The sequence below is a fragment of the Leucopleurus acutus genome (assembly GCF_964270905.1).
Source record: "Leucopleurus acutus genome assembly, chromosome: X".
Lineage (NCBI taxonomy): Eukaryota > Metazoa > Chordata > Mammalia > Artiodactyla > Delphinidae > Leucopleurus > Leucopleurus acutus.
The window spans coordinates 71,376,726-71,403,437 of NC_139148.1; the positions used below are offsets into that span (position 1 = coordinate 71,376,726).

At 35.5% G+C, this 26,712-nt stretch overlaps 1 protein-coding gene across 1 annotated transcript in view; it reads left to right on the forward strand.

Moving 5' to 3' along the window:
* CYLC1 (cylicin 1) overlaps positions 1-26,712 on the forward strand; it is a gene marked incomplete at both ends in the record, with an annotated part of 134,475 nt that overhangs the window by 14,818 nt on the left and 92,945 nt on the right. Inside the window, 1 exon segment of the mRNA XM_082865120.1 lies at positions 22,339-22,631. Coding sequence (XP_082721246.1) covers positions 22,339-22,631 — 293 coding nt within the window.

Here is a 26,712-nt window from a genome sequence, read left to right on the forward strand (position 1 = left end):
TGTACACTACTATGTATAAAATAGATAACTAATGAGAACCTATGTATAGCACAGGAAACTGCTTGGTGCTCTGTGGTGACCTAAATGGGAAGGAAATCCAAAAGAGAGGATATATGTTTATGTATGGCTGATTCACTTTGCTGTACAGCACAAACTAACACAATTGTGTAAAGCAAGTATACTCCAATAAAAAAAAAGAAAGAAAGAAGAAAGAAAGAAAGAAAGAAAGAAAGAAAGAAAGAAAGAAAGAAAGAAAGAAAGAAAGAAAGAAAGAAAGAAAGAAAAGGAAGAAAGGAAGGAAGAGAAATGAAAGCTCTGCCTGAAGGTCTAGCTTTCAATAAGCTTGAATGTTTGTGCTGACTGAGATTCCCCCCTTTTGAATACTTCATGTCTTGTCAACCCTGAACTATGGGGAGTCATTGAAACTGCATTATATATATATATATATATATCAATGTTTCTTTAAAGGGAAATGAGGGAAATGTGCCTTGGAAGAGAAGGGCCCAGAAAATTATTAAGTGAACATTAAAGAAGCTAAAACAATAAACGTATAACTGGAGAAAGATATGAGAGCAGACATAATTGAAATAATCCTCACCAGGTTAAATAGGATATGTTAGTTTTTTTTAAGTTAATTAAAAATTTCCTGAAATATGATGCTGATTTTTGTGCTGACATTTATTAATATTCCATATAAAAAATAATTGCATTTAAAAGGTAGGGACCCCTCCTCTTCCCGCGTGTTACCCAACCTCCAGCCTAACAATCTTGCTGCCAGACTTTCACTCAAGGAGAGCACCAGCTTATGGGTTTCCTATATATTACTGAAATGTTTCTGTCCCCTCCTGACTCAGCTAACTTAGCAATAATTTCTGTGCCCTTTTGGTGTGGGAAACTCAGGGGTGACAAATGATCCAGCCTTGGGTCATCATGGTATCTCTGGTCCCACCCTCCTTTTCTAGTGCACAAGCTTGTGTTGCTCCATGTCTTGCAGAGTTAGTATGGGTGGCTGGAGTGACACACTATTTAACTTCTTGATGTTGTAATCCCTGTGATCGTCAGTTTGCCCAAAACTGTGGATCATGGAAGCAGGAGTTTTCATTCTGCATTGGTATCAAATTTCTCTTACTCAATAAAAGCTAACTGAGGTGGGTAGGGTGGGATACTGGGGAAGAGCACTGGACTATGAGTGAGAAGTACTAAGTTCTATTTTCTGTAGAGCCTATTTGAGATTTTAGGTAGGGGTGAGCTTGAGTGGTATTGACAGCTTTGATAAAGTGGAAAGAGAATGGCTTTGGAATGAACAGATGTGGGTTTAAGAATTTAAACACAATTTAGCTTAGTGGTTTTCAAGTCTTCACACCTCAGTTTCCTCTAAAGTAAGGTCAATAATTCTAAAAATTTTAGTTAGAGGCAAATGAAATAAAGTGAAAATGCTTTCTAAGCTTAAATAATTATATGAATATTATCATTAGCTCACTGTGTGACCTTGTTAAGTTATTTTGTTGATCTGTAACTTACTTTTTTATCTGTAAAATAAAGAAAATTGCATGAAATTGTGTCTGGGGTAAATATATATATATATAATTTATAAACTATATGTGTAAATAATTCAAAAATATATAAATAGCAATAATTTGGGAAGGGGGAAATGACTGTAGGTTCTTTAATTTCTCTTAAAAGCCTGCCCTCTTCAGGTCTCCTAAACCACAACTACTTTTCCACTATCCCTAGAACAATATCCTTCCAAGCATATCATATGAAAGAAAAAATACATTAGGTATGAAAACAAAATACTAAACATTTTATTCATGAGTTATAATGTATCTAATTTATATTTGTGAATAATATCTACAGAGAACATGAGCTCAGTGTTTTAAAAGACTGATATGGGTATGCAGTCAACCTAAGTTATTATTTAGTTTGCCATATTTGTGTGTCCTGTCTGTAAGCTACCTCAGAATAGGGACCATGCTTTAGATCATTGTATTTTCAGGATGTAGTCCACTATATCTTACGTATACTATGTGTCCAATAAATGTTATATGATGCCTCCAGAATCAGCAATCATTCAGAGGCTTCAGTGAATTGAAAGGGAAAGAATACAAATATACTTATATGAATATCACCACAGGAGTTACCTTGGACCCAACTTAATACAACTTTCTTCCCTATCCATAAAAAGGAATCTGTGAGATCTCTTATTCACTCTCTGTAGCCACGATGGGATGAATTGAGAGAGGTGGAGGAAAGTAGGTAAAGATAGTGACAAACCAAACAATCATATTAAAAGAAGAAGGGGAAAAGGAGTTATGATTACAATTACATGGTTTTGTACATTGTTTTGTGATATAATAATGCTTTTCATATCCAATAATAATATTTATTTTCAAAACAAGTAATGTAAATCACTGCACTCAAGGAAACTGTTCAAGAAAATGGAACACATGGATAATTCAAAATTAAATGTAAAATCTAAAAGTAAAGACCTTGTGGTTTCTACAATTATACATAGAGTTCCAATATGAAAATTTCCAAAAGGAAGTCTTAAAAAATAGCCACACAGGACTCACTTTTAAGAGAAAGATCCTTACAAAGCCTACAACACTAATGAGTTGGAAGCTTTAGTGAGATTTTGAAAATCTAAACAATTATTTAATGTTCTGCTTTTTCTACATTGGAAGATGACTATTTTAATACAAGATCATATATAAGTACTGAATCTGAGGAAACATAAAACTGAGGAAGATAGTGGTGATGAGGAGGAATTTTTTGATGCATTGGAAACTCTTGAAGAAGAACCAACTCCCAAAATTCATGAAAAAGTAACTGTTCCACAGGAAATAAATGATACAGCATGTATGACATATTCCATATTATAATTCAGTTCCAAGACAAAGATCAGAGAATAAAAACAAAATTCTCAGCATTCCCCAGTATAAGATATTTGAAAAAATTTAATGTTCTAAACTAAAAACTTAAAGACTTAAAAAATTCTTTCCATCTTAGAAAGTAGCAATATTTTTTTCAAAATTTTTAACTATCAAACTTTGAAAGGAGATGACAAAGTCAAGATTTCCTAGTTATTTTCTGGATTTGATGCCAAGTTTGTGATAGAATTCTACAGATAGAAAGAACGTAGGTCTCAGGTTGAACTAGATGATCTTAATATAAATTCCCTACAAGCTCTAAAATCCATTTTTAGATAGATTTTGTGATAGATGATGATGATTATGATTATGTTGATGAAGATAGATAAATAGATAGATAGATAGATGATAGGTTTTGTGAAGTGTCAAGGATTCAATTATTTTGTTTTATGCTCTTATCATTTTTTATTTGTTTGAATCTGTGGAAAAAAATGTTAAGTGCTTCAAACACATAAATATGTCTTATTTTCTCACCCCAATCCCATTCACATATTGTACATAACTATACTGTAGGAATTTAACCAAACGCACAGCCAATTAAAAGGAAGTTGTCTCTAGTACACTCTCCTTCAGTATAAGAGAATATTTCTGTCTGCAATATTTCAGGGAAGCTTTTCTGTGGGTAGGGCTAGTCTGCCTAATTGAACAATTTCCAACAATATTTTTACATTTGTTTTTCTGCCCTTTATATAAACTTTCAATAAAGTTTTTATAGCACCAGACAGGTCAAAATACAAAACAAAACTTCATAACAAAAATAAAAGGCTCACAACCAATTCACTTAATTGTAAATCCCTGAATATATCTCTAAAAATATTGGCAAAAATGTTGTTTTTTAAAACATATGAAAGAATAAGTTTGAAAACAAATGTATAATTTTTTAAAAATCATTACATGTTTTAGTCCCCTGATTCACATGGGACTTATTAATGCTAAAAGGTGGTATGAGCAGAAAACATAAAGCATTAAGAAGGAAAACATCTATATTTATATCTATCTATCTATCTATCATTTATCTATCTATCTATCTATCTATCTATCTATCTATCTATCTATCTATCTATCTATATGGGATTGTGTGTCAGAATTCCTGGCCTAGGACTCTTAGTATTTTTATTATTTTCTTTTTGTGTCCGTGAGCAAATCATTTCTTCTCTCTGAGGCTTAAGTTTTATGTTTGTTTGTTTGTCTGTTTCCTGCTAAATGTGAAAGTAATAAATAATATTGAATGAAGTCTACAGTCTATTTAATCATTGGGATTCTATTAAATCCATAGAAAGTTTAAGAAGTTTTAGGAAGAGCTTAGATAAATTAATGGATGATAGATCATAAGGGATTTTCTAAAAGATATTAAAGATTTTTAAGGGACATTCCTATTCTGTGGATCATGGAAAGTGACTACTGTACTTTCTCACAGAATATCTCTGGTGTATCTGACAGAGATAAAGCTGTAGTTGGAAAATCCAATGTCATGACCCAACACAGCCATGCTTAGGTTCTCTTAGAATATTTATTTTTGAGTCTGTCTTAAGAGAAATTCCTTTATGTGGATTACAATTTGGGAACTTACATTTCCCATTGAGTGAAAATAAACTAACATCAAGTGTTGATTAGACAGGTGAGCTACACTGTGAATTTTTTTTCCTTAGAAGCAGTATGCTTATAAATGTTAAAATTCTAGTGTCATGATCAGAACCACCATAAGAAAGAGAGAAACACACTGACCTAGACACACCTTTTAATGTAATCTCAAGCATAAAGATTTGCTGGATATTACTATTATTGATTTCATTCCCAGTGGTTAATTTTATGCATAATATTGGTCTTGGAAAGAAATGAGTTTTTGGTGACTACATCCATAAAATTAAAAAATAGTAATCAGTTTAGTACCCCTTTCCTAGAGCTAGATTCCATTACTGGTGAATTACCTCCAAAATCAACCATTAAAATCAGTCTCCACTTTCTGAAGCCTGTTGGTTCCCAAAGAAGAGCTAAATCTAAGTATTTTGCCAACAATGCAGAAGCTGTGTATTTAGCATCCAAATTATATTTTACACAACAAAATAAGATCTATTTATTGTGACTAGTACTATTTATGGCATGAGAAATGACAAAAGCCAACGTGGTTTAGCATCACTATGTCACGTTAGTCATTTCTGAAAAACTCGATATGAAGTAAAACTCATTTATGTTGAATCATGCTTTCCCTTTGCCTTTTCAAAGACCTATTTCAGCACAGGGTAGAAAAATAATCTAAGTATAAAAGAAAACACAATGAAGAATTCTAAATTTCACTTCGCATATTTTGCTTTTAAAAATTCCTAATGTGCTTAAATCCCCAACAAAAACTGAAGGGATTAGTTAAATGAACAATCAATCCACATGAAGAACTGTTCGCATTTAAAAACACTAAGTTAAAAACAATGAGACAGAAAAAATATGTCACAGACAAAGGAGCAAGGTAAAATCCTACAAGACCAAATAAATGAAGATGAAATAGGAAATCTACCTGAAAAAGAATTCAGAGTAATGACAGTAAACATGATCCAGAATCTCAGAAATAGAATGGAGGTACAGATTGAGAAAATACAATAAATGTTTAACAAAGATCTGGAAGAACTAAAGAACAAACAAACAGAAAGGAACAACACAATAACTGAAATGAAAAATACACTAGAAGGAATCAATAACAGAATAACTGAGGCAGAAGAACAAATAAGTGAGCTGGAAGACAAAATGGTGAAAATAAATGCCAAGGAGCAGAATAAAGAAAAAAGAATGAAAAGAAATGAAGACAATCTCCAAGACTTCTGGGGCAACACTAAACTCAACAACATGCGAATTATAGGGGTCCCAGAAGAAGAAGAGAAAAAGAAAGGGTCTGAGAAAATATTTGAAAAGATTAGAGTGGAAAAATTTCCTAATATGGGAACAGAAATACTCACCCAAGTCCAGGAAGCACAGAGAGTCCCATACAGGATAAACCCTAGGAGAAACACAACAAGGCATACATTAATCAAACTAACAAAATTAAATTAAAAAAAATATTACAAGCAGCAAGGGAAAAACTAAAAATAACATACAAAGGAATCCCCATAAGGTCATCAGCTGATTTATCAGCAGAACCTCTGCAGACAAGAAGGGAGTGTCAAGATATACTTAAGGTGCTGAAAGAGAAAAACCTACAATGAAGATTACTGTACCCAGCAATGATCTCATTCAGATTTGACAGAGAAATCAAAAGCTTTACAGACAAGCAAAAGCTAAGACAATTCAGCACCACCACACCAGCTTTACAACAAATGCTAAAGAAACTTCTCTAGGTGGGAAACACAAGAGAAGGAAAAGACCCACAAAAACAATTAAGGAAATGGTAATAGGAACATACAAATCAATAATAACCTTTAATGTAAATGGATTAAATGCTCCAAACAAAAGACACAGACTGGCTGAATGGATACAAAAATAAGACCCATATATATGCTGTCTACAAGAGGCACAGGTCAGACCTAGGGACACATACATACTGAAAGGGAAGAGACAGAAAAAGATATTCCATGCAAGAGGAAATCAAAAGCTGGAGTAGCAATACTCATATCAGATAAAATAGATTTTAAAATAAAGTCTGTTACAAGAGATAAGGAAGGACACTACATAATGATCAAGGGATCAATCCAAGAAGAAAATATAACAATTATAAATGATTATGCACCCAACATAGGAGCAACTTCATACATAAGTCATATATTAATAACCATGAAAGGGGAAATCGACACTAAAACAATTATAGTAGGGAACTTTGACACCCCATTTACACCAATGGACAGATCATACAAACAGTCAATAAATAAGGAAACACGACTTTAAATGACACAATAAACCAGCTAGATTTAATTGATATTTATAAAACATTCCACCCGAAAGTGGCAAAATACTCTTTCTTCTCAAATGTGCATGGAACTTCTCCAGGATAGATCACATCTTGGGTCACAAATCAAATCTCAAAAATTGAAGAAAATTGAAATCATATCAAGCATCTTTTCTGACCACAGAGCTATGAGATTGGAAATCAATTAGAGTAAAAAAAAACTGAAAAAACCCACAAATACATGGAAGCTAAACAATGCACTACCAAATAACCAAGAAATCACTGAAGAAATCAAAGAAGAAATTAAAAAATACATAGAAACAAATGACAATGTACGCATGATGACCCAATACATATGGGATGCAACAAAAGCAGTTCTAAGAGGGAAGTTGATAGCAATTCAATCTCACCTCATGAAACAATAAAACTCTCAAGTAAACAATCTAACCCTGCACCTAAAGCAACTAGAGAAACAACAAAGAAAACCCAAAGTCAGTAGAAGGAAAGAAATCATAAACATCAGAGCAGAAATAAATTAAATAGAAACAAAGAAAACAATAGCAAAGCTCAATAAAACTAAAAGCTGGTTCTTTGAGAAGATAAACAAAATTGATAACCCTTAGCCAAACTCATGAAGAAAAATTGGGAGGGCATGCAAATCAATAAAGTTAGAAATGATAAAGGAGAAATCACACTGACACTACGGAAATACAAAGGATTATAAGAGACTACTACAAACAACTATATGCCAATAAATTTGACAACAATGAAGAAATGGACAAATTCTTGGAAAAGTACAATTTTCCAATACTGCACCAGGAAGAATTAGAAAATATAAACAGACCTATCACAAGTAATGAAATTGAAACTGGAATTAAAAATTTTCCAACAAAATCCAGGACCAGATGGCTTCACAGATGAATTCTACCAAACATTTAAAGAAGAGCTAGCACCAATCCTTCTCAAACTCTTCCAAAAAATGGCAGAGGAAGGAACACCCCCAAATTCATTCTACAAAGCCACCATCACCCTGATACCAAAACCAGAAAAATATCACAAAAAGGAAAATTATAGACCAATATTGCTGATGAACATAGAAGCAAGAATCCTGAACAAAATATTAGCAAACAGAATCCAACAACATATTAAAAGGATCATAGACCATGATCAAGTGGGATTTATCCCAGGGATGCAAGGATTCTTCAATATATGCAAATCAATCAATGTCATACACCATATTAATATATTAAGGAATAAAAACCATATAATCATCTCAATTGATGCAGAAAAAGCTTTTGACAAAATTTAACACCCAGTTATGAAAAAAACTCTGCAGAATATGGGCATAGAGTGAACCTACCTCAACATAATAAAGGCCATATATGACAAACCCACAGCTAACATTGTTCTCAATGGTGAAAAACTAAAATAATTTCCTCTAAGATCAGGAACAAGACAATGTTGCCCACTCTCACCACTCTTATTCAACATAGTTTTGGAAGTCCTACACCAGCAATCAGAGAAGAAAAAGAAATAAAAAGAATCAAAATTGGAAAGGAAGAAGTGAAACTATCACTGTTTGCAGCTGACATGATATTATACATAGAAAATCCTAAAGGGACCACGAGAAAGCTACTAGAACTAATCAATGAATTTGGTAAGGTTGCAGGATACAAAATTAATTCACAGAAATCTCTGGCATTTCTATACACTAACAATGAAAAATCAGAAGGAGAAATTAATGAAACAATTTCATTTACCATCGCAACATAAAGAACAAAATACCTCAGAATAAAACTATCTAAGGAGGTGAAAGACTTGTACTCAGAAAACTGTAAAACACTGATGAAAGAAATCAAAGATGACATAAACAGATGGAGAAATATACCATGTTCTTTCATTGGAAGAATGAATATTGTGAAAATGACTATACTACCCAAAGCATTCTACAGATTCAATGCAATCCCTATCAAATTACCAATGGTAATCTTTATAGAATTAGAACAAAAAATTTTACAGTTCATATAGAAACAAAAAAGACCCCGAATAGCCAAAGCAGTCTTGAGAAAGAAAACTGGAGCTGGAGGAATCAGGCTCCCTGACTTCAAACTATACTACAAAGATACAGTATTCAAGAGAGTATGTTATTGGCCAAAAACAGATAAATAGATCAATGGTACAGGATAGAAAGCCCAGAGAGAGACCCATGCACATATATTTGTCATATAATTTATGACAAGAGAGCCAAGAACATACAGAGGATGAAAGACAGCCTCTTCAGTAAGTGGCTCTGTTTCTAGATATTTTGATGATGGCCATTCTGACCGGTGTGAGATGATATCTCATTGTAGTTTTGATTTGCATTTCTCTAATGATTAATGATGTTGAGCATTCTTTCATGTGTTTGTTGGCAATCTGTATATCTTCTTTGAAGAAATATCTATTTAAGTCTTCTGCCCATTTCTGGAGTGGGTTGTTTGTTTTTTTGTTATTGAGCTGCATGAGCTGCTTGTAAATCTTGGAGATCAATCCTTTGTCAGTTGCTTCATTTGCAAATATTTTATCCCATTCTGAGTGTTATCTTTTTTGGTCTTGTTTATGGTTTCCTTTACTGTGCAAAAAGCTTTGAAGTTTCATTAGGTCCCATTTGTTTATTTTTGTTTTTATCTCCATTTCTCTAGGAGGTGGGTCAAATAGGATCATTCTGTGGTTTACGTCATAGAGTGTTCTGCCTATGTTTTCCCCTAAGAGTTTGATAATGTCTTTCCTTACATTTAGGTCTTTAATCCATTTTGAGTTTATTTTTTTGTATGGTGTAAGGGAGTGTTCACACTGGTCAGAATGGCCATCATCAAAAAATCTAGAAATAATAAATGCTGGAGATGGTGTGGAGAAAAGGGAACACTTTTGCACTGTTGGTAGGAATGTAAATTGATACAGTCACTTTGGAGAACAGTATGGATGTTCCTTAAAAAACTAAAAATAGAATTACCATACGACCCAGCAATCCCACTACTGGGCATATACCCTGAGATAACCATAATTCAAAAAGAGTCATGTACCAAAATGTTCATTGTAGTGCTATTTAAAATAGCCAGGACATGCAAGCAACCTAAGTGTCCATCATTGGATGAATGGATAAAGAAGATGTGGCACATATATACAATGGAATACTACTCAGCCATAAAAAGAAATGAAATTGAGATATTTGTAGTGAGGTTGATGGACCTAGAGTCTGTTGTACAGAGTGAAGTAAGTCAGAAGGAGAAATACAAACACCATATACTAACGCATATATATGGAATTTAAGAAAAAAAAAAAGGTCATGAAGAACCTAGGGGTAAGATGCGAATAAACACACAGACCTACTAGAGAATGGACTTGAGGATATGGGGAGGGGATAGGGTAAGCTGTGACAAAGTGAGAGAGTGGCATGGACATATATACACTACCAAAGGTAAAATAGATAGTGGGAAGCAGCCACAGAGCACAGGGAGATCAGCTCGGTGCTTTGTGACCACCTGGAGGGGTGGGATAGGGAGGGTAGGAGGGAGGGAGATGCAAGAGGGAAGAGATATGGGAACATGGGTATATGTATAACTGATTCACTTTGTTATAAAGCAAAACTAACACACCATAGTAAAGCAATTATACTCCAATAAAGATCTTAAAAAAAAAGAAATCAGATGTTCAAATTTGGAAAAGAAATCGAAAATGTGGACCTGGGAAAACTTGACAGCTACATGTAAAAGAATGAAATTAGAACACTACCTAACACCCTACCCAAAAATAAACTCCAAATAGATTAAAGACCTAAATATAAGGTCTGGCACTATAAATCTCTTAGAGGAAAACAGGAAAAATACTCTTTGACATAAACCACAGCAAGATATTTTTTTTACCCTCTTCCTAGAGTAATGAAAATAAAAACAAAAATGAACAAATGGGACCTAACTAAACTTAAAAGCTTTTGCCCAGCAAAGAAAACCATAAGCAAGATGAAAAGACAACACTCAGAATGGGAGAAATTTTTTGCAAATGAAACAACAAAGGATTAAACTCAAAAATATAAAAACAACTTATAGAGCTCAGTATCAAAAAACAAACAATCCAGTTAAAATATGGCTGGACGACCTAAATAGACATTTTACCAAAGAAGACATACAGATGGCCAAGAGTCACATGAAAAGTTGCTCAACATTACTAATTATTACAGAAATGCAAATCAAAATTACAATGAGGTATCACCTCACACCAGTCAGAAAGGTCATTATCAAAAAATCTAGATAAAATGAATTCTGGAAAATGTGCAGTGAAAAGGGAACCTCCCTGCACTGTTGGTGGGAATGCAAATTGATACAACCACTATGGGGAACAGTATGGTGGTTCCTTAAAAAACTAAAAATAGAACTACCATATGACCCAGCAAACCTACTACTTGGCATATACTCTGAGAAAATCATAATTCAAGAAGAGACATGTACCATAGTGTTCATTGCAGCACTATTTAAAATAGCCAGGACATGGAAGCCACGTAAATGTCCATCAACAGAGGAATGGATAAAGAAGATGTGGCACATATATACAATGGAATATTACTCAGCCATAAAAAGAAACGAAATTGAGTTATTTGTAGTGAGGTGGATGGACCTAGAGTCTGTCATTCAGAGTGAAGTAAGTCAGAAAGAGGAAAACAAATATCATATGCTACGCATATATATGGAATCTAAAAACAATATGGTACTTATGATCCTAGTGCCAGGGTATAAATAAAGATGTAGACATAGAGAATGAACTTGAGAACACGTGAGGGGAGGGGGAACCTTGGGCGAAGTGAGAGTAGAAATGACATATATACACTACCAAATATAAAATAGTTAGCTGATGGGAAGCTGCCACATAGCACAGGGAGATCATCGCAGTGCTTTGCACTGACCTGGAGGGGTGGAGTAAGGAGGGTGGAAGGGAAGCTTAAAAGGGAGGGGATGTGGGGTATATGTATGCATATGGCTGATTCACTTTGTTGTACAACAGCAACTAACACAGTATTGTGAAGCAATTATACTCCAGTAAAGATCTATAAAAAATATACTATAGATTAGTAAAGCAACTATACTCCAATAAAGAAAGAATAAGGCAAAAAATATACCATAGATTAGTATCCATTTCACTGAGAATTTTCTTTGCTTCCAACAACTCTTTTGCCAAATTACTGTGGAGTTTCTTTTTGTGGCTTGGTGGTGCCTATAAAACTTTGTACTTAAACATTCAGAAAATCCTAAGATACAGTGTACTTGTGCATTTATGAAAGTTACATACAAGAGATTACTCATAGGCTTTGCCAATCAGCTAGTCATGGTAGTTTGTGCTATGGGGAGAGAAACATAGTGCAACTAGTCTACTGCCCTGATATTGAATTCTTCACTTTTAGTGGAAAAAAAATTATGGTTGTGGATTTGTGCAAGATAGAATTTAAATATTTCAGGTGTGTTAATGGCCACCATTTAAAAATATATTCATCTAGTTATGATCACAGTATCAATACACATATCACATTAGTCCATTCTCTATTATAGACTGGTGGAAACTAAAGGAATCCAGAGGGATTTTTAACATCTCTTTAGAGATTTGGATAATAGAGAGTTCCCCAGATTTTCTCATTACATATCACCTTTGAAACTAACTTTGTAATGCTCCTTAAGATTATTTGGAGTTTTGTTTTGTTCTGTATGGCTCAGGTTAGAGATCAGAAAAAGAACCTACCTGGGTGACAAATATATATGTCAACTAAACTGATGCTTTAATTGTTGGATTTTTAAAAATTGAAAATGCAATGAAGAAACCTGTGAAAGCCCAAGTTAAAATAGCTAATAGTAGTTTTTTTCTTATATTACTTTTTTTAATTTTATGTCATGTTTTCCCATAAAGTGATTGGTCAGCTTCTTTGAATTATATTTTAGATTAAAATTTATTAAAGTAACTCTATCTCAAAGAATACATTTCATTGAAATATATTGATAACCTCAATCAAACTACAGAGTCTGTGCCTACAGATGCCAAAATCAGTTGAAAAGAGAAAGCTTTGGTCAATATATTAATTTGGTCTAAACAATAATATATAACTCATTTCATTTATCATTTCATTAATACTTGTTCTGAAAAAACATCAACTAGATATATTTTTGTGTGCTCTGTAGACTGAATCATAATGAGATTCACCATCCTGCCTCTTCAGTTAAGAGGAAGACATCCCTGCAAGAGAACAAAACACGTTCTATTGAATATCTCTTTGCTGCAGTTATATTATTTAATTCAATTAAATGTTTTTTAAAAACACTCATAGTACTATTTCGTCAAGTTCTTGAAACCTGTGTGCAACTGATTCTAGCACTATTTGTGTTCCTAACACCACTCCTGAAACTGTCCTCAAGTTTTGTCATTAAAATATAGGAAACTTATTGAAACTTTGTGCTCTGTACTTATTCTATTACTTATTCTAGATAGTTTTAAAACACTAAGCAATACAGTACAAATACACATGCAATATATCTATTTCTCACCTATGCATCATTTATGGAAAGTCTTTATCTTATTAGTCTCTGAAAACATTGATGAAATCTGCAAAAGCAGACACCTGATGTATTAATAAATGATGGACAATCGAATAAAAGCAAGATGCCATAATGTATAAATAAAGAGGAAGCAATGTAGTATGAAGACAAGAATATTAGAGTGGAATCAGAATATAAGGTCTGTCAAGAGTTTAATTAAATTACCCCACAGTCTTGCTGCCTTGGCAACCATTTTGTTTGGCCAAGCAGCCTATAAGGACTTTAAACCAACACTAGCCCTCTCATGCATGTGCATGTCGTATATAGCAGCCCACAGTGTCACAAACAAATGCAAGTTCTTGATATGATTTCCCCAACAGCCACTGTGATTGACAATCTCCCCTGCCTCCCAGAGCCTGTATGCCTTATGTGAACCTTAGATAACACACCCATGGGGCTTACCAAAACCCTGATCTTTTGGTTAGATTGACGAAACCAGGCCTAGCCCAGGAATCTCAATGAACTCCACTCAAGAACTCTAATAAGGCATGTACACAGGCCCTGCCCTTTTCTCTGTCTGTACTCTGCATTGACTTCCTCGTGTGTTCCCTTTGGGTGTGCCATGTAATTCCTCCAAGACTTGTGAGTAACAAATTTCTCTATTTTAAATTCTCTTGTCTGTTGTTGAACCTCATCTCACCATCTGGCACATTGTGCTCCACTTTAATAAAGTCATAACGAGGTCCTAGTTTCATCTCTGATCCTCATGAAAAAAGTCCCTTATGTTCTCTGAGTTTTTAAATCTCTTTGGAGATTGGGATAATGGAGAGATCCCCAGATTTTCTGATTACAAATCACCTTTGTGTCTCAGTAATTTTTTCATGGTACCCTTAGGCCAAAGAAACACCTGACACCTCTGTTTGTCAAGTAATTATGTCCAAACAACTTAATAAGTATATATGCCCTAACAACCTAGTTAACTGTTTGAAAAAACTATATGCATGAATGGAAAGAAAAACATTTTTATTTTATTCTTATATAACCAGAATTACTTACTAATGGAATGAGTGTGTGTATTGGACGCTGTACAACTTCTCAAATTCAGCAATTAGATTGCACACCACCACTCTCATTACCTGTTCATAGGTAATGAATTTCATACAGTACTTGTTTTTTATCACACCAACTACCATAAACCCAACTTCTAATATGATATCATCAAAAGGAATGTGTTGATATTGAATGTTGACACTGAACTACCTCAGTGTTGAAGATCACTGTTTTTCCTGAACATTAAAATTATCCCATGGCACCCCTGTGAGTTTGCTGTGTGGCAGTGCCTCAGGGCCTTCAGTGCACTGTGATATATGTTCTACCTATTTCATAGCATCATTGTGAGGATTGGATTAAATTAAATAATGGATTGAAATTGCTTTGAAAATTGTAAAATACGTAAGTATAAAGAATTTTTTTTATCACTTGGCAGACATCCACAGCCTATCCCTGAAACAGATAAAATAATTACAAATTTCAGAACCATCTGTGGGATTAGACAGGGCAGAGGTCACTGCCACCTCTAGTTAATTTTATTCAGATAAGGATCTTTGTGCATTAACACCAATTAATATACATATTTTTATACTAGATAATATCCTACCCCTTTGTTTCTAAGTTGTGTCACTTTTCTAGGAATTTCTTTTCTAGTTATGTCTAAGAGATGAGTGAATGGATAGATGCAACATATTCTTTACCTTCACTCAATAGGAAGGAAGCTGTTGAGAGGAGGGGCCATAATCTCATACCCCTATCTCTTCATCAGTGCTTCTTATAGTACTAGATACACAGTAGAAAGTCAGTCTTTTTGATTTGATGAAAGATGAACTAATGAATGATGTCTTTCACTATCAGCTACTGCTGGCAATTATTGACACACAGGTAGTTCATGAGTATAAAGTACACTGAATACGTATAAGGTACAATATTATTAGATTCTTTGAATATAGAGTTAGACTTGATACCTGTCCACATAGGGTTGTTGAATAGGAGAAAGAATGACTAAAAGGAAATAGAATAATTATAAGCAATATTTGTTCATTGTAATTATTGCCTCCGTTATAAAGCACATCAAAGGAATTTCCTATCAAACCCACACTGAGAGTTTTCTTTTTCTTTCTAACAACAACAAAAATTCCAGATTCTGATTTAGACTATTCTTGACTATGAGAACAACATGTCTTATGACCCTAAACAGCTTGTTATCTTGTATTTCAAGTTCTACATTTGTAAAACGTGCATAATTCTATTTGCACCTCCTCCTTTGTTTCCCATTAATCTCACAGATATTAAATAGGAAATGGCTGCAGGACTCACTGAGTTCTTTGAGAAAAAATATCTAGAAAATGCTATACTCAGACACCATGCTGAGTTAAGAGCAACAGGATCATAAAGTCCCTGTCATCATTTCCATCAGTAAGTAGAAAGTTACTTTTTTCTGAATGAATACTGCATTCAAATTAAAAGCAATAGTGAACCGCTCCTCATCAAGTTATGAATAGTTACACATTGCTCTCTCTCTCATATTCCACCTCATCCTTATTCCCACATCCTTGAGGCCACTTGAACCAAATTCGGAAATACAGGCATACTTTGTTTCTATTGTGCTTCACAGATATTACGGTTTTTTACAAATTGATGGTTTGTGGTAACCCTGAATTGTCAGATGATAGTTAGCATTTTTTGCAATAAAGTAGTTTTTATTAAGGTATCTACCTTGGTTGTTTTAGACATAATGCTATGTCTTAATTGACTACACTTAATTGACTACACTTAATTGACTTAATTGACTACACTTAATTGACTACAGTATAGTGTAAATATAACTTTTATATGCACTGGAAAACAAAAAAAAATTGTGTGACTGACTTTATTGCAATATCTTCTTTATCGCAGTGGTCTGGAAATGAACTTGCAGTATCTCTGAGGTATGCTTGTGTCTGCAATACTACACACACACACACACACACACGCACACAGAGAGAGACATCAGGCTTTTGCTCAGTCAGTTATTCTATCTCAGGCAAGTTCTAACTATCACATAAGTAGATAGATTTTAAAAAGTCTTTTCTGTCTAAAGTTGTCCTTTTTCTTATTTTCATTCTATTTGTGAGACAGTTTAGTGCAGAGGTTGGAACACAGGATTTGGAGTCAGATGATTTAGGTTATAACTCCCAGCTCTACTTTTTAAGATTCAGTACCCTTGGACAAGTTGTTTATCCTTTCTCTGAGCTTCAGTTTCCTCATATGCAAAATTAGTAAACTAACACTCCACTTATTGGATCATCGTCAGGATTAAAGGAGACAATTAATATAAAAGTGCTTAGCACAGTGTTTTGACAAATGTTATATATTTGATAAATGCAACTATTACTATTTATGATTCAAAAAGGACCCTAATTGTGATTACAAATGACAAGGATGGTTAAAATTACACTCCCATCTCTAGGAAAAAGAAAGCATTGAGTTTTGAACTGAAATTAACAATAAAAAACCAGCAACATTAAATTCCAGAAACATAAGTACCCAGAAGATGCTTCAGAATCTGAAAAATATATATATTCCTAGATTCCTTTATTCTTCTGTAATAACCAACTATTCCTTTTGAAACAACCAGCATTTATATATAAATAAAGTATTAATAAAATACTTTACATTTCTTATATTTTTCTGTTTTATTATTAGCATTGGAACTACATTGTCTTTTTTTTTTTTCTATATTTTTCATTGCAAATGTACACAATCTCATGTACTCGTGAATCACAAATGTACTTCAGAAAAGTATCTGGTTCATAATTTTGGAATTACCCAGCCATTGCTTCCTTCATTCAATTCTAAGGGAGTCAGATTCCTCTAATATGCAGACAACATCTTAGAAGTCACACTAGCTTTCTATCATCATAGGAGTTTTTCATGCCCAGCCAGCAGAATTAATGTATTGGGTTGGCCAAAAAGTGTCTTCGGTTTTTAAGTAAAAATCAAAGACACATTTTTTATTTTCACCAAGAACTTTATTGAACAACATATTCACCTTTTTTTGAATTTTATTTTATTTATGTTTTATAGAGTAGGTTCTTATTAGTTATCCATTTTATACATATTAGTGTATATATGTCAATCCCAATCTCCCAGTTCATCACACCACTACCCCCCGTATTCACTCTTTTGTTCCACTACCTTCTGCCATTTTCCAGACAACTTCATAATTCAATCTTCCCAAAACTTTTTTATCTGTTTGAGCAAAGAACTGTTCCAGGTGTCTTTTACATTCTTCCAGGGAATTGAAATTGGTTTCATTAAGAGAATTTTTTAAAGACCTAAATAAATGGAAATCCAAAGGTGCAATATCTGGTGAATACAGAAGATGAATCATAACTTCCAAGGCAAGCTGTAACAGTTTTGGCCAGGTCATCAAAGAAACATGCAGTCTTGCATTTCTTAATGGAAGATTATGTATTTTCTGTTGACTAATTCTGGATGTTTTTCATCAAATGCTGCTTTCAGTTGGTCTAATTGGCAGCAGTACTTGTTGGAATTAATTGTTTGGCTTTCTGGAAGGAGCTTATAATAGAGGACTCCCTTCCAATCCCACCATATACACAACATCACGTTCTTTGGATGAAGACCAGCCTTTGGTGTGGTTAGTGGTGGTTCATTTCACTTGCCCCATGATCTCTTCCATTCCACATTATTTTATAGTATCCACCTTTCATCGCCCATCACAATCTGTTTTAAAAACAGAACATTTTCATTACGTTTAAGTAGAGAATTGCATGCAGAAATATGGTTAAGAAAGTTTTTTTTGCTTAACTTGTGTGGAACCCAAAGATCAAAACGATGAACATAACCAAGCTGGTGCAAATTATTTTCAACACTTGATTTGAATATTTTGAGTATGTCGGTCATCTCCCTTGTGGTATAACATTGATCATTCTCAATTAATGTCTCAATTTGATCGCTATCAACTTCAACTGGTCTACCCAACCATGAAGTGAGAAATCTCCAGCATGAAACTTCACAAACCACTTTTGACCCATTCAATCAGTCACAGCATCTTCTCCATACACTGCACAAGTCTTTTTTTGTATTTCAGTTGCATTTTTACCTTTCTTGAAATAATAAAGCATGATATGCCAAAAATGTTGCTTTTTCCCTTCCATCTTCAATATTAAAATGGCTACACAAAAATTTACCCATTTTGAAGTCCTTTTTTTAAATGCACACTGATACGACAGAAGTCACATACAATATAACAAAATTGTTTTGAATGAAGTTAAAGACAACTAAGTGGTACTAGAGGCATCTTACAGAAAACAATAAAATAAAATAAAATAAATAAATGAAAGAACAGTTTGGCCAACCAAATAGCTACTACAGAAGGCTGACTTATAATTAGAGACATAATCAGAGACAACATAAATATATGTTTTGTGATCCAAAAGAGTTAACTATCATAAATTCATAGTAGGAATCCTCCTGAAGCTTTATGAACTGTACATACTCTGTGTGATCAAGGCTTAGAACACTGACAAGACAGAAAAGAGATATAAAGGAGTACTGATGGATAGAGAATAAATTCTGACTTATTTGTTTAACTCCTCAGCTTCTATGATAGGGTTTCTCATCAAGAAAATTGATTCCAGAGGAGTGAGGCAAGATGGCAGATTAGAAGGATATGAGTTCACACCTTCTTATGGAAACACCAACATCACAACTAACTACTGAACAACAACTAACAAACTAATGCTGGAACCTATCAAAACAGATACCCTACATCCAAAGACAAAGAAGAAACCACAACAAGATGGTAAGAAGGACGCTAATGTGATAAAATCACATTCCATACACCCTGGGTGGGTAACCCATAGACTGGAAAACAATTATACCAAAGAAGTTCTCCCACAGGAATGAAAATTCTGAGCCCCACATCAGGCTCCCCACCCTGGGGGTGTGGCAAGGGGAGGAGAAACCCCCACAGAAACTGGCTTTGATGGCCAGTGAGGTTTGATTTAGTAATTCCACGGGTCTGGGGGAAACAGAAACCCTACCTTTGGAGGGTGCACACAGGCTCTCATGCACACAAGGACACAGGGAAAAAAGCAGTGACCTCATAAGAGACAGTGTCAGACTTACCTGCTAGTATTGGAGGGTTGCCTGTGGAGGAGAGGGACAAATTTGTCTCACTACAGGGACAAGGACACTGGAGGTGGCAGTTCTGGTGAGTACTCATTGGTGTGAGCCCTCTTGGAGGCTGCCATTTTCTCAACAAGACCTGGCCCCACCCAAAAGCCTGTAGGCTCCAGAGCTGCGATGCCTCAGGCAAAGCAACCAACAGGGCAGGAACACAGATACACCCATCAGCAGACAGGCTGCTTCAAGTCTTCCTGAATAAAGAGGTGCCCAATAAACATATCCATGACACAGCCCTGCCCACCAGAGGGACAAGAACAAGCACCACCCACCATTGGACATGTACCACTCCCTCCTACCAGGAAGCCTGTACAAGCCTCTTAGATAGCCTCATCCACCAGTGCACAGACAGCACAAGAAAGAACTACAAGTCTGCAGCCTATGGAATGGAAATTGCAATAACAGAAAGTTAGACAAAATGAGACAGCTGAGGAATATGTCCCAGAGGAAAGAACAAGATAAAACCCCAGAATAACAACTAAAATAAGTGGAGATAGGTAATCTACCTGAAAAAGATTTCAAAGTAATAATAGTAAAGATGATACAAGATCTAGGAAAAAGAATGGAAGCACAGATCAAGAAGATACAAGAAATATTTAACAAAGACATAGAAGAACTAAAGAGAAAGCAAACAGAGATGAACAATAAAATAACTGAAATGAAAAATACACTAGATGGAATCAATAGCAGAATAAATGAAGCAGAAGAATGGATAAGTGACCTGGAAGACAGAATGGTGGAAATCACTGCCACAGAAAAGAATAAAGAAAAAAGGATGAAAAGAAATAAGGACAGTATAGGAGACCTCTGGGACAATATTAAATGCACTAACATGTGCATTATAGGGTTCCAAGAAGGAGAAGAGAAAGAGAAAGCACATGAGAAAATATTTGAATAAATAATAGCTGAAAACTTCCCTAACATGGACAAGAAAACATTCACCCAAGTCCAGGAAGCACAGAGAGTCCCAGGCAGGATAAATCCATGGAGAAACATGCTGAAACACATAGTAATCAAACTGACAAAAATTAAAGACAAAGGAAATATATTAAAAGTGACAAGGGAAAAGCAACAAATAACATACAAGGGAACTCCCATAAGGTTATCAGCTGATTTGTCAGCAGAAACTGCAGGCCAGAAGGGAGTGGCACAATATATTGAAAGTGATGAAAGGAGATAACCTACAACCAAGAATACTATACCCAGCAAGGTTCTCATTCAGATTCAATGGAGAAATCAAAAGCTTAACAGACAAGAAAAACCTAAGACAATTCAGGACCAACAGACCAACTTTGAAACAAATGCTAAAGGATCTTCCCTAGGCAGAAAAAAAAACAAAACAAAAAAGGCCACAACTAGAAACAAGAAAATTATGAATGGAAAAGCTCACCAGTAAAGGTCAAAATACAGTAAATATAGGAAATCACCTGCACACAAATATGATATCAAAACCAGTGACTGTGAGAAGAGGAGAGCACAAATGCAGGATATTGGAAATGCATTTGAAATGAAAAGGCCAGCAACTTAAAACAATCTTGTTTATATAGAGACTGTTATATCAAAACGGCATGGACATATATACACTACCAAACGTAAGGTAGATAGCTAGTGGGAAGCAGCCGCATAGCACAGGGAGATCAGCTCGGTGCTTTGTGACCGCCTGGAGGGGTGGGATAGGGAGGGTGGGAGGGAGGGAGACGCAAGCGGGAAGAGATATGGGAATATATGTATATATATAACTGATTCATTTTGTTGTGAAGCTGAAACTAACATAGCATTGTAAAGCAATTATACTCCAATAAAGATGTTAAAAAAAAAGCAAAAAAAAACCTCATGGTAACCACAAAACAAAAATCTACAATAGATACACACATAAAAAAAGAAAAAGGAATCCAAACACAACATTGAAGTTAGTAATCAAATCACAAGAGAAGAGAACAAAAGAGGAAGGGGAGAAAAATGACCTACAAAAAAACAGCCCAAAACAATTAACAAAATGACAATAAGAAAATACATATAGATAACTACCTTAAATATAAATGGATTAAATTCTCCAACCAAAAGATATAGACTGGCTGAAAGGATACTAAAACAAGACCCATATATATGCTGTCTACAAGAGACCCACTTCAGATTGAGGGACGCATATAGACTGAAAGTGAGAGGATGGAAAAAGGATTTTCATGAAAATGGAAATCAAAAGAAAGCTAGAGTATCAATACTCATATTAGAAAAAATACACTTTAAGATAAAGACTGTTACAAGAGACAAAGAAGGACACTACATAATGATCAAGGTATCAATCCAAGAAGATGTAACAATTGTAAATATATATGAACCCAAGTTAACAGCACTTCAAGATACAGTAAGTCCCCTACATACAAACTTTCAAGTTGTGAACTTTCAAAGATGTGAACGTACATTTGCACATCCAGTCATGTAAGTTAGTTCACATGTCTAGTGTACATTGTCACGTCCATGAATCCTTTAAAAGTGGTTGTGCTTCTGTGTAATTTACTGTACAGTACTGTAGAGTACAGTAGTATAGTATCTTTATTTCAAGCCCAGGATGTCCAGAAGCAATCATAAAAGCAGCAGTGATGTAGCTGGTACTTCTAAGGAGCATCAAGCTATAATGATGGAAACAAAAGTGAAAATACTTGAGAGAGTGGAGTGAGGCAAAAATATGGTAGACATCACTCATTCTTATAACATGAATCGTTCAACCATTGGCACAATTCTAAAGAACAAGGGCAAGATCATGGAACATGTGAAGTCTGCTGTGCCTATGATGTTGACAATAATATTGAAGAAGTGTGGAAAAGTGATGGAGGAGGTGGAGAATTTCTCAGTGTGTGGATGCAGGATCTGCATCAGTGTCAAGTCCTGCTCTGCTTAATGCTGATTCAAGAGAAAACTAACCACCTTTATGAAGACTTGAAGAAGAAACATGGCAAGGAATCATATGTCGCATCTTTTAATGCCAGCCATCGCTGGTTTCATCAGTTCAAGACTAGAGCCATCCTTCACAACGTAAAAGTAAATGGTGAGGCAGCGAATGCAGATACAGTAGCTGCCCAGGAATTTCCTGAAACGCTTTGAGAAATTATTGATGAAGGTGTGTATTTACCTGAACAGGTTTTTAATGTGGATGAGACAGGACTGTACTGGAAGAGGATGCCTGACTGAAGTTACTCAGTATGGAGGAAAAGTTGATGACAGGCTATGAAGCAACAAAGGATAGGCTAACTCTGTTGTTTGGGGCAATTCTTCCTGTGATATGAAGCTGAAGCCTCTCTTAGTTTATCATTCAGAGAACCCAAGAGCCCTTAAAAACAGCCAAGGGCTCTCTTCCTGTTGTGTGGAAGAATAACCCCAAAATCTGGGTTACACAGGCCATTTTCCAGGACTGGCTTTCCACCACTTTATCCCAGAGGTAGAGAAATAGTGCTTGGAGAAGGACATTCCATTCAACATTCTTTTGCTGCTCGACAATACTCTGGACCACCTCCCATTCATGGACGACTTTCATCCCAACATCAAAGTAGTGCATCTGCCACTGAATACTACATTGCTCATCCAATCCATGGACCAGGAAGTTACAGCAACTTCCAAGAAACATTATTTACATTACACTTTTCATCAGGCAGTAAAGGTGAACAACCTTGGGACAATTTTGGAAGGACTATAACATATACAAGGCTGTAAAATCATTGACTTTGCTTGGTGTGAGGTTAAGTCCATCACTGTGATTGGTGTTTGAAAGAATATTTCCCCGCAGTTTGCTCATGATTTCCAAGGATTTGAGAAGGTGGATGAAGAGTCCAAAGAGGTCTTCAGCAACTTAGTGACCCTCAGCGAGAAGCTGGAGCTAGATCTGCAAGAAGACAGCTTCATTGAACTCCTTGCTCTGCAACATGAGGAGCTTACTAATGAAGGCCTGATGGAATTAGAGGCCCAGAGAAAGGACGAAGAGAGACAAGAGGAAGAAGTAACTGAAGGACTGAAGAGATTCACAATGCAGGAAGTGGCAAGGAGATTTTCTTTATTTGAAGAGGCACTGTTAGTTTTTGAGGCACAGGACCTGAATGTTCAACAGTACAGGAAGGTTGTAACAGCCATTCAGAATGCAATCCAGTGCTACAATGTCATCTATGATGAGAAAAAAAGAGCTACTATGCAGACATCACTGGATCATATTTTCAAGAGGGTATATAGAATTGAATCCAGAAAGGAACCAGAACCTGTGCCATCAATGTTAGGCATGAGCGAAATTGCAGCTTGCACTCTGTCTCCTATTACTAATGATCCTTCAGCTCTACCATCTCCCACCTCCTCTCCCTCCTCCAGTCAGTAACTCTTCTTGCCTGTTCATTCGATGCCAGCCCCTGTATATCAGCTGTACTGTACCACTGTAAGATTAAAAACATTTTCTTTATTTTTTGTGTTTGTTTTTTATGTATTTATTATACATGTGAAAAGTATTATAAACCTATTACAGTGCAGTACTATATAGACAATTGTGTTAGTTGGGTACCCAAGCTAACTTTATTGGACTTATGAATGCACTCTTGGAATGGAACTTGTTCATATGTAGGGAACTTACTGTATGTCTCTTTGACATATTGTTTTAAGTTTTTGTTTTTGTTTTTTTTTCTGAGAAACAGAAGACATAGGAAGGGCTCTGAAAACCAAGAATTTGCCCTTTTGTAAGAAACATTTACATTTGTAAGGGAAATCTCCATTTGTAAGGGTTTCTCCCTCCCTGTAGCTGGAAGAGGAGGATGACCAAATCTCTAGAAACTCTTCCCAATGGAGAAGGCAATGATTTAAATCTGTACCACAGTCACCTGTTTACTGTGCTTTTCCTGGTAACCTCCCATAACTAACTCTCCTCACGCCCAACATCCTCTTTTGTCTTTAGCAGAGGATGGAATTTGGTGAGTTAGTCAGTTTTCATGCATATATGTTATTAAACTTTTGTTTGATTTTTCTCCTGTTAATCTGTCTCATGTCAATTTAATTCTTAGACCAACTGGAAGAACCTAGAAGGATAGAGGAAAATTTCTTCCTCCCTGACAGTGACATATCAAAAAATTTATTGTCAAGACCATTGTTGAAACTGAGCAGGACTCCTCAGGACCCTCCAGGGGATAAAAGCCCCTCTGTGTCTCCTGTTTCTCATTTGTAAACAAAAAAACAAAAAAAAAACCAAAAAGGGCTTTTGTGTCCTAGGCCTTCCTTTGGTTCCAAAGAGAAAATTCAGTTACTATGTAGGAAAGTGAAAGAATACAGAAATGAAAAGCAGTCAAGAAACTGTAGTTCAATGATAAAACAGAGTTCCTGTTCCTCCTCAGGTATATACATAACAATATGATGCATATTGCTGCCTAAAAATAATGCACAATGTGAGAGTTGTGAGTTAAGTTTTATTTGGGGCAAAATGAGGACTATAGCCCTGGAGACAGCATTTCAGATAGCTCTGAGAAACTGCTCCAAAGAGGTAGGGGGGGGAAGGTCAGTTTATATGTGATTTTGGTGAAGGGGGAGTACACACAATCAAACTTTTTTTTTTTGGCTATGTTGGGTCTTTGTTGTTGAACGTGGGCTTTCTCTAGTTACGGTGAGCGTGGGCCACTCTTCATTGTGGTGCACAGGCTTCTCATTGCAGTGGTTTCTCTTGTTGCGGAGCGTGGACTCTAGGTGCGTGGACTTCAGTAGTTGCAGTGCACAGGCTCTAGAGCACAGACTCAGTAGTTGAGGTGCATGGGCTTAGTTGCTCCACAGCATGTGGGATCTTCCTGGACCATGGATCAAACCCATGTCCCTTGCATTGGCAGGAGGATTCTTTACCAGTGTGCCACCAGGGAAGTCCCTCAAGTGCACATTTTTTCAGAAGGTTTCTGCTAGTCTCTTGAAGGTTATTGCTAGTCACGAGGTGCAGACATCACAATGAAGGATTTTAGTGCTTTTCTAGATATGAGGAGATGCAAGAATTAGCCTCATAAAATCATCTCCTGAAAATATCTAACTATCTGATGACCTGTCCTGCTAGTTTTTTTTCCAGAGAACAGAACAGAGTGCCTGATTTCTAATCTCCACCCTGAACTCCTTTCAGGGGGTGTTGAAGGTCAGCAGCTGCAGCAGCTCATAATTTAATGCTTGTAGAGGTAGATGACAAGTGCCAATTTGTAGGTGACAATATATTTGAGTTGTTTTCCAAGAACTAAGGCCCCTATCCAGGTGGGGGAGGGTAACTACATGCTGAGACCCCCAACTGGTTGGAACCAGAAGGTTGATGATTGAGAATCCTGAAACACCATTCTGTTACCTCAGCACCAACCCATCAGAAGACAGTCATGCACCCTGCATTCCTTACCGCAAATGTTGCCTTTAAAAACAATTCCCTGAACGTTTGCATCATTAGAGCTGAGCCCCCTGTACTCCTTTCTTGGCCCTGCAATAAACATTTTTCTTCTCCAAGCTCTGACATTTCAGTTTGTTTGGCCTCATTGTGAGTCTGGCACACAAAGTTGGATTTGACAACAATACCAAAAAGTTATTCCCTATATTTTCTTTTCTATATAGGCTATTTGTTAGTTACTGCCTTGACCTACTCTGTTCTGGTATGTTGGATATTTTCCTTTCTTTCAGATGTTTCCTTTATCCAAGTTCCCGAATGCAAGTGTAAGCTTTATGAATTTGGAAATATCCGTATGACCTTTAAATTCTCGGCTTATGAGCATTAAAGGTACTAGAAATCTCAAATAGTACTCATTACCAAGTAGATTAAGTTAATTTATAGACAGTGGCCTTGACCTTGGAATTAACACAAGAAATGAAAACCCCAAACTTAAATTCATCTGTCAGAAAAAGTGGTACACTATTATTATGTCTGGGTGGATATAACCCTCTAAATTAAAACTGGTGTTTTGCATGTGTAGCCTAATTTTTATGTGAAAATATCAAACTGGCATTGCAAGGATTTTTGAAAATGACAGTTTTTTGCATAAAGTTAATGACACTTGTCATGGGTTAGAAGAGCTAAAAAGGCATAGAGATAAAATGAAGATGAAAAAACTATTAATGTAAAAAAATATTAGTTTTGTAACATACATTT